The sequence below is a fragment of the Babylonia areolata genome, chromosome 30 (genome assembly GCF_041734735.1).
Source record: "Babylonia areolata isolate BAREFJ2019XMU chromosome 30, ASM4173473v1, whole genome shotgun sequence".
Classification (NCBI taxonomy): Eukaryota; Metazoa; Mollusca; class Gastropoda; order Neogastropoda; family Buccinidae; genus Babylonia; species Babylonia areolata.
The window spans coordinates 16,983,784-16,993,783 of NC_134905.1; the positions used below are offsets into that span (position 1 = coordinate 16,983,784).

Sequence of the window (10,000 nt, forward strand, 5' to 3'; positions counted from 1 at the left end):
ACTTCTTCACCATCTGATTTAAGACTGAATAGCCACTATATCACTTCTACGTGCAAACGAAAGTGTAAAAAGTTTATAGTTATTTGGAATGGTATCATATTCCTTACAATCGAAGATGAAATGAATCCCAGTTTCAGAATTCTGGTGACACATTTGACATAAACCATTGTTCTCACTGTTTTCAAAGAACCATATTTTATTTGCATTCAGCCCAAGAGTTCTCGATCAAAATCGGGTAATAAGACATCGTCACCAGTTGTTTGCAATCATTGAAATGTATTTTTCAGTTTGGAAAAGGTTTTTAAATGAGAAATACCAACTATATTTTGTATTTTCTGCTATGTCTGAATGCCAGTTTTGTATATAAGTATTGATAAGGCGGTCCTTAAATTATGAAATAAATGCAATGTCACTCCCGACTGATCCATACGATTCCAAAACCGTTTTCCACTAGGATTTTTTTTTCACACTGTCTATCCAATTTTTCTTTCCTTCTTCATGTTGCTGTCATAACATAATTATCGTAAGCTTGTTAACTCTCTCCATACGAACGGCGAAAGAGACGACGTCAACAGCGTTTCACCCCAATTACCATCATCAAAATATTGCAAGTGGAAGGCTCTTATACTGAAGAGGTGAATGTTGACAAAGAATACCACAATTCTGACGACGGAAGCTAAAGGTTGGGTCATTCAGACACCCACTGGACATCCGAGGGGTCTGTGTAGAGGAGAAGAGAGGACTGGCCGTACTGAGTGAGTTAACACAGTCCTGTTGGTGGTAACTTTGTGAGTCTTAACCAATATCTGATACAGTTAATAGTTGTACAAATCTTCAGCGGACATCTACCAGCTTCACCGTATGCTGTTTTGTCAGAGGAGTGGAGAGGAATGTAAACATTTGTTCACACACACACACACACACACACACACACACACACACACACACACACAGAGAGAGAGAGAGAGAGAGAGAACGTACGAACGAATCTTTATTGTTTTTAGATACATTGATCCCTAAACAAGGGTGAGCAAAGCCCATGGCGTAAAACATCGTTAAATGTGAAACGAAATCAGAAATATATAATTATGAAACGCAGAGAAAATTCCGTGAATCATAAACACTTAATTTTCACACTTCGCTCAGTTTCAGGGATATCATATTCGTAGGCATTCACAGACACAAGCACTCTCTCTCTCTCACACACACACACACACACACACACACACACACACACACACAATTCCCCCTCCAACACCCCACTCCGCACGCACACACACACACACACACACACACACACACACACACACACACAGTGCTTATCCATGTAACTGCACGGATCAGCCAAGTCCTCCCTGGTCTTAACCCTTTCACTGCCAGTCAATTTAGAGTACAAAATTCCCTTGTGGTATAAACACAGAAAAGACAGTGGTTAAGAAATAGCTGGGGATTCCCCTTGCGATGTATAGAAAATATGGCTTATCCTACCACCGAACATTAAAAGCAGTCAGTAGGTTCATGGATAACAGACCAATGAATGGTCAACATCCAGCGACATGGGTCCTCTACCACTCCTGTGCATAAATGCGAGTTTGGCGGTGAAAGGGTTAACAACGCTTCATTGTCCTCGTGTTACTGGGAACAAAGACTGCTCTGCCTCGATCCCTTCTCTCTCTCTCTCTCTCTCTCTCTCTCTCTCTCTCTCTCTCTCTCTCTCTCTCTCTTGTCTCTCTCTTTACTTGTCTCTCCCTGCCCCTTTCTCCTTCCCATTATCATTATTGTAATTAATGATGATAATAATGATAATAATAATGGATACTTATATAGCACACTATCCAGAAATCTGCTCTAGGTGCTTTATAAAAAACGCTTTGTTAACATAAAACATTACATCTATGTTACATACACACACCAAAATATGACTACACACACACACACACACACACACACACACACACACACACACACACACACTGCATGCATACATACATTTTAACAATACATGTGTATCTAACAGCTACCCTAACACATACGCACACACAATACACATTCATATCAATATGACTGTTAACTTTCTGATTGCAGGCTGATCAACTGACTGAAGAACAGATCGCTGGTAAGAGACGAAACTGTACAATTATTATGTGCATGCCACCTCAAAAGTCTTTCTTTCTTTCCCTGTCTCTCTGTATCTGTCTGTCTGTCCGTCTGTCTGTGTATCTGTCTTGCTGACTGGCTGTCTGTGTAAATGTCTGTCTGTCTGTGTCTGTCTGTCTGTCTCTCTCTCTCTCTCTCTCTCTCTCTCTCTCAGATGATTTAATGCACTAGGCCATATGCCCAATCATCTCAGTTCTGAGTTCTGTCTGTCTGTCTGTCTGTCTGTCTGTCTCTCTCTCTCTCTCTCTCTCTCTCTCTCTCTCTCTCTCTGTGTTGTGAAGGCATAATGAAAAGACACTTGAAGCCTATCCTTTTACCCTTTGTGCAATGTTCATGTTAACCCCTTCACTTGGGGCTGAGGCTTATATGTGAATAAACCATTCCGTTCCTCTCTCTCTCTCTCTCTCTCTCTCTCTCTCTCTCTCTCTCTCCTTTTGCGCCTTATAAACAGTAGTAGTAGTAGTATTTTAATGTATTTATCTATTATTTTTTATTGATTGATCAATGATTGATTTTTTTCTTTTCTCAAAGCCTGACTAAGCGCTTTGGGTTACGCTGCTGGTCAGGCATCTGCTTGGCAGATGTGGTGTAGCGTATATGGATTTGACCAAATGCAGTGACGCCTCCTTGAGCTACTGATACTGATACTGATACTCATTAACTGTCTTTTTTAATTTGCACAAAGAGACAGAATATTGGTCTTGTTAAATTCACACCGCTTCTCTGTGTGAAATTCGGGCTGCTCTCCCCTGGGAGAGCGCGTCGCTACACTACAGCGCCACCCATTTTTTGGTATTTTTTCCTGCGTGCAGTTTTATTTGTTTTTCCTATCGAAGTGGATTTTTCTACATAATTTTGCCAGGAACAACACTTTTGTTGCCGTGGGTTCTTTTACGTGCGCTAAGTGCATGCTGCACACGGGACCTCGGTTTATCGTCTCATCCGAATGACTTTGGGCTTAATAAACAATTTCTGATTCTGATTCTCTCTCCAGTTCTCTCTCTCTGCTTCTGCGGATGGCTTGTGAGAAAGTCCAGGTCAGATCAGTCACTCAAGGAGGCGTCAACGCGTTCGGACAAATCCATATACGTTACGCCACATCTGCTAAGCAGATGCCTGAACCAGCAGCGAAACCCAACTTAAGAAAGAGATAAACATGTGACTTTACACGGGGTGTGTGCAGATTTCATAGTGATGACTTATTTGTCACAACAGATTTCTCTGTGTGAAATTCGGGCTGCTCTCCCCAGGGAGAGTGCGTCGCTACACTGAGAGCACCATCCATTTTTTTGTATTTTTTCCTGTCTGCAGTTTTATTTGTTTTTTCCTATCGAAGTGGATTTTTCTACAGAATTTTGCCAGGGACAACCCTTTTGTTGCCGTGGGTTCTTTTACGTTCGCTAAGTGCATGCTGCACACGGGACCTCGGTTTATCGTCTCATCTAAATGACTAGCGCCCAGACTACAACTGAAGGTCTAGTTGAGGAGAAAATACTGGCGACTCTAACGGGATTCGAACCAGTGCGCTCAGATTCTCTCGCTTCCTAGGCGGACATGTTACCTCTAGGCCATGACTCCACATAAAAAGGTTTGTACTGTATTACACATGGGAAGTGTGTGTGTGTGTGTGTGTGTGTGTGTGTGGTTGTGTGTGTGTGCTCTGTGTGTGTGTGTGTGTGATTATGTGTGTGCTCTGTGTGTGTGTGCACTGTGTGTGTGTGTGTGTGTGGTTGTGTGTGTGCTCTGTGTCTGTGCATGTGTGTGTGTGTTGTGTGTATATGTGTGTGTGTGCACTGTGTGTGCTGTGTGTGTGCTCTGTGTTTTTGTGTGTGCTCTGTATGTGTGTGTGTGTGCTCTGTGTGTGTGTGTGGTTGTGTGTGTGCTCTGTGTTTGTGTGTGTGTGTGTCGTTGTGTGTGTGTGTGTGTGTGGTTGTGTGTGTGTGTGTGTGTGTGTGTGTGTGCGCTCTGTGTGCTTGCTTCACGTGCAGAGTTCAAGGAGGCGTTCTCGCTGTTCGACAAGGACGGTGACGGCACCATCACCACCAAGGAGCTGGGCACCGTCATGAGGTCCCTGGGGCAGAACCCCACTGAGGCAGAGCTCCAGGACATGATCAACGAGGTGGACGCTGACGGTGAGTTGGGACGTTCAGAGATGCCAGCTGTTACGATCTCGCTGTATTTTGTTCCGCTCGATCGACTGGTACAATAGCCGAATGGTTAAAGTGTTGGACTTTCAATCTGATGGTCCCGGGTTCGAATCTCGGTGACAGCGTCTGGTGGGTAAAGGGTGGAGATTTTTCCCATCTCCCAGGTCAACATATGTGCAGACCTGCTCAGTCCCTGAACCCCCTTCGTGTGTATACGCAAGCAGAAGATCAAATACGCACGTTAATTTTAAAGGTTCGGTAATCCATGTGGGTTATGGAAACAAGGGGTAAAAGCGGTCACACACGTAAAAGACCACTCGTCCACATACGAGCGAACGTGTGAGTTGCAGCCCACGAAGAAGAAGAAGAAGTATCGTATCGTACTGTATACTCACCAGGAAACGGCACCATCGACTTCCCGGAGTTCCTGACGATGATGGCCCGCAAGATGAAGGACACAGACAGCGAGGAGGAGATCCGGGAAGCTTTCAGGGTATTCGACAAGGACGGCAACGGCTTCATCAGCGCCGCGGAGCTGAGGCACGTGATGACCAACCTGGGCGAGAAGCTGACGGACGAAGAGGTGGACGAGATGATCCGGGAGGCCGACATTGACGGGGACGGTCAGGTCAACTACGAAGGTGAGTTCTGGGGACTGGGGTTGGCAGAGGTGGGTGCTGAAGCTGGCAAGGGTGAGATCTGGGTCTGGCGAGGTTAACATCCAGGGCTGGGTCTGGTAAGGATAAGGTCTGGAGCTAGGGCTGGCAACGGTAAGGTCTGGAGCTAGGGCTGGCAAGGGTAAGGTCTGGAGCTAGGGCTGGCAAGGGTAAGGTCTGGAGCTAGGGCTGGCAAGGGTAAGGGCTGGCAAGGGTAAAGTCTGGAGCTAGGGCTGGCAAGGGTAAAGTCTGGAGCTAGGGCTGGCAAGGGTAAAGTCTGGAGCTAGGGCTGGCAGGAGTAAGGTCTGGAGCTAGGGCTGGCAAGGGTAAAGTCTGGAGCTAGGGCTGGCAAGGGTAAGGTCTGGAGCTAGGGCTGGCAAGGGTAAAGTCTGGAACTAGGGCTGGCAAGGGATAAGGTCTGGAGCTAGGGCTGGTAAGGGTAAGATCTGGAGCTAGGGCTGACAGGGGTAAGTTCTGGTTCTCGCAAGGATAAGGTCTGCAGGTAGGGCTGGCAACGGTAAGGTCTGGAGCTAGGGCTGGCAGGAGTAAGGTCTGAAGCTAGGGCTGGTGGGAGTAAAGTCTGGAGCTAGGGCTGGCAAGGGTAAGGTCTGGAGCTAGGGCTGGCAGGAGTAAGGTCTGGAGCTAGGGCTGGCGGGAGTAAAGTCTGGAGCTAGGGCTGGCAAGGGTAAAGTCTGGAGCTAGGGCTGGCAAGGGTAAGGTCTGGAGCTAGGGCTGGCAAGGGTAAGGTCTGGAGCTAGGGCTGGCAGGGATAAGGTCTGGAGCTAGGGCTGGCAAGGGTAAGGTCTGGAGCTAGGGCTGGCAAGGGTAAAGTCTGGAGCTAGGGCTGGCAAGGGTAAGGTCTGGAGCTAGGGCTGGCGGGAGTAAGGTCTGGAGCTAGGGCTGGCAGGGATAAGGTCTGGGTCTGGCAAGGGTAAGAATGGGGTTGAACAAAAGTAAGTTCTGGGGCTGGGGCTGGCAAGAGTAAGATCTAGGTCAGGCAAGGGTATTATGTTGGTCAGCCAAGGGTAAGATCTGGATAATAATAATAATGGTATTTATATAGCGCTGGATCTTGTGCAGAGACAAATCAAAGCGCTTTCGCAACAGTCATTCACACGCGTGCATAACTCTAATACTGTAGAAACAGACAAGGAAGGGCAGGCAAGGGAGGCTATTTTGGGAAGAGGTGGGTTTTAAGGCCAGACTTGAAAGAGCTGAGTGTGGAGACTTGACGAAGCGAAGAAGGAAGTTCATTCCAATCGCAAGGTCCAGAAACAGAGAAAGAACGGCGGCCAATAGTCGAGTGTTTGAATCTGGGTATGCGTAAACAGAGTGGATCCGAGGCCGATCGTAGTGAGCGAGATGGAGTGCAGAGGTGAAGGCAGCCGCAGAGATAGGAAGGGGCAGTTTTGTGAATGCATCTTTTACATAGAGTACTGATCTTGTTCTTTATTCGGTGTGAGACAGGGAGCCAGTGGAGATGTTGCAAAAGAGGAGTGATGTGCTCAGATCTTTTCTTTCTGAGGACGAGTCGGGCAGCAGAGTTTTGTATGCGCTGAAGGGGCTGAATGGATAAAGCAGGCAGACCAGACAATAGAGAGTTACAGTAGTCAAGGCGAGAGAGAATGAGAGAAACGACAAGTCTAGATGTTGCGTCAGTGGACAGATATTGCCGGACGGCACTGATGCGTCGCAGTTGACAGTAGCAGGACTGACATGTCTGACTGATAAATTTTTGCATGGACAGTGTATTGTCAAGGACAACACCGAGGTTCCTGACTGACGTGGATCTGACACAACAAGACAGTCGCTGGGCATCTGGAGGGTCAAACTTTAGGAGGATCTTCCACAGACCACCGCGGTTCACCGTGTCGAAGGCCTTAGGTCTAAAAAGACCATGTGGAGCTCCTTGTTCTGCTCACGGCATTTCTCTTGCATCTGGCGTACGGCAAACACCATGTCACATGTTCCCCTGCCTGAGCGGAAGCTGCACTGTGCTTCAGGTATGACTGTGTTGGAGACATGGTCAACCAGTCTGTTCAGTATGATGCGGGCGAAGATCTTGCCGGCGATGCAGAAGAGAGAGATTCCACGGTGGTTATCACAGGATGTTTTGTCTCCCTTCCGTTTGTAAATGTGGACAATTGAAGCATCCTTGAAATCCTGGGAACAGGGCGGTCAGCTTGTCTGTCAGCACCTCGCCTACATACTTGTAGATGTCAGCCTGGATTTCATCCGCTCCTGGTGCTTTTCCTGACGTTTTCAGCTTCGGGGCCTTCCGGGTCTCGGTCTTGGTGGGAGGGGCAGTGGGCAAGGATGTCTTTCTTGTCTGTCAGGAGGGTTGTCTGGTCTAATACTCGGACAGGGGTTGATCCTGTGACTCTCAGCCCACACACAGCTTGGAGACCATCAGGGAAGGTCTTCATGTTGTGAACATCAGCAGCAGACTGAAACTCTTCGAACTTTCTCTCCCACCAGGTGTTCTTCATCTCACGCAGCCTCTTCTGTACGAGTTGCCTGGTTTGCAAGAACTGGTCCTTCTTCCTCTGGCAGTCTTTATCGGAAATGTGATCCTGAAGCCGTATATGCAGTGTGTTCAGGAGCTTGGAGATTCCAGAGTCGTTCTCGTCAAACCAGTCTTTGTGGCTCCTCTGTACAAAGACGAGTATGTCAGCTGCTGCTGTGTACACAGCATCTCTAAAGGTGCTCCATACTTCTTTTACATCAGTCGATGCAGGAATTTCTTGGAGAGCTGCTTGGATTTGCTGCTGCACCACGTCCTTGGTGATAGGGAGGCGGCAGATGTTCAGCTTCATCGGGGGGTTCTGCCTGGCTGGTTGGAGCTTGCGTGCAAGTCTGATGTTCATCTTGCTGCGTACCAGGCGATGGTCCGACCAACAGACTGCTCCTCTCATACAGCGTGTAATGGAAACATCACCTCTGTCCCTCTGCCGGACAATCACATAGTCCAGTATGTGCCATTGCTTGGAGCGGGTGTGCATCCATGTGTTCTTGTACTTGTCGGCTTGTTGGAAGAGGGTGTTGGTGATGGTCAGTCCATGCTGCGCGCAGAGCGAGAGCAAAAGCAGTCTGTTGGAGTTGCACTTGCCAGTGCCGTGCTGTCCTAGGACTTTTGGCCACGAGGAGAAGTCCACGCCGACGCGGGCATTGAAATCCCCAAGGATGATTAGCCTGTCCTTTCTGTCTACCACTGAAATGGTGCGGCTGAGCTCCTCGTAGAAAGCTTCTTTGATGTCGTCAGGGTTGGTCATCGTCGGGGCATAGCAGCTGATTACTGTGGAGAAGCGATCCTCGGACAGCTTCAGACGCAGGGTCATCAGCATATCATTTATCCCACGTGGAAGGCTGTCAAACTGTCGTGCAAGTTTGGTTCGTATGGTAAAGCCCACGCCTGAGGTTCTTGGGGTGCCATCTGGCTTCCCAATGCAGTAGAAGGTGTAGCCCCCTCCAACTTCCTCCAGCTGGGTTTCAGCGGCAAACCTGGTTTCGCTCAGAGCTGCTATGTCCACCTGGTAGCGATCAAGTATTCTAGCAATGAGCGCTGTGCGCCTTTCTGGTCTGTCGTCACTGTCTAAAAGGGCCGTCCTACACGTGGCAGTATCTGCACCTGTGGGACTGTGAGCGTCGGTAGGCGAGAGAGTGGGGAAGGGACTGCACAACTCCTCTTCACTAAAAAGTCATCTGTGCTGGTCAGGCAACCAGGCTAATGTCGGAACGACGAGCTAGCCCTTCAACACCCAGCTTTCCCAAGCCCTGCGGCGATGGAGAAGTGGTAACGGGGACAGGCAGAGGATGCTGCTGGCAGTTCCTAGTCACGACCCTGCACGCAGGCGGCAGTGGGGTGATGGTCGTCCGCCGTAGACTGGGGCAGATGCTTCGCCCGTATCCTCCCACGGTGTCAGAGCAGCTCCTTTTTAGGGACAGCACTGCTCTCACCACATGGGGAAGGGGAGATAAAAGGATCCCTAAACAAAGACTGCCTCGCCTAGTACCTAGTAGGAAACCGCACCTACTTGGACATCCAACACTAGCGGTCGAAACAACAGAGGAAAAGAACCAGGAGTCATGCCCTGACTCTGGGTGCCTGGGATGTTCGCACCCTTTTAGACAGAGACTGACAGACCAGAAAGGCGCACAGTGCTCATTCTTGTAGACTCAGGCAAAAAGCTGCAAAAGATGGTAAAAATTCAAGTGTGAAAGCAAAGCTATTAAGAAGTGTGAAAGTAGCACTGAACGTATTTGTCAATATTGTTGAAAACTTTGTGCAGAGTTTGTGAAAATGATGAACCCAAAGTGACTTGTGTGAGACCTCTTCTCCAACGTCCATCGAATCATATATACAGGTCAGTCGGGTGTTTGTTCATTGCATACACACACACACACACACACACACACACACACACACACACACACACACACACACAACAAGCACACACTCGCACATAGACATCTGTCTGATAGTAACAGAAGTAATAATGATGATATAACACACACACACACACACACACACACACACACACACACACATATATATATATATATATATATATATATATATATGAATATGTACACACACACACACACACACACACACACACACATACACCTATATATATATATATACAGCACAACACACACTTGTACATACACATCTATCTCATCGATAGTAATAGAAACGTGAAATACCCATTCCAGTTTTCTTGTCTGCATCTGTATGCATAATTACTTCTTTCTTCTTTTTTTTTCTTTTTTTTTCTTTTTTTTTTACCGTGTACATTTATGTATTTTCTTACATTTCCCTTTGTCCTTCGTTTCTTTTTAATCAGATGACCTTTTTTTTGGGGGGGGGGGGGGGTAGAATAGTTACATATTCTAGATATGTGTGCTGTTGCATAATTGTGTGTTGTATATAACTCCTGTTTTTGTTTCGTTTTGTTGCTGTTTATTTTCAAGGCCTGACTGAGCGCGTTGGGGTACGCTGCTGGTCAGGCATCTGCTTGGCAGATGTGGTGTAGCGTA

The 10,000-nt window shown here is 47.5% G+C and overlaps 1 protein-coding gene across 1 annotated transcript in view; it reads left to right on the forward strand.

Moving 5' to 3' along the window:
• The window catches only part of LOC143275423 (calmodulin-alpha-like), a 15,762-nt gene that overhangs the window by 4,667 nt on the left and 1,095 nt on the right, over positions 1 to 10,000 (forward strand). The window contains exons 2-5 of the mRNA XM_076579505.1: positions 2,086 to 2,116; positions 4,146 to 4,289; positions 4,703 to 4,945; positions 9,250 to 9,324. Of these exons, the coding sequence (XP_076435620.1) occupies positions 2,086 to 2,116; positions 4,146 to 4,289; positions 4,703 to 4,945; positions 9,250 to 9,278 (447 nt within the window). The 3' untranslated portion in view covers positions 9,279 to 9,324. The remainder of the gene's footprint in view (positions 1 to 2,085; positions 2,117 to 4,145; positions 4,290 to 4,702; positions 4,946 to 9,249; positions 9,325 to 10,000) is intronic.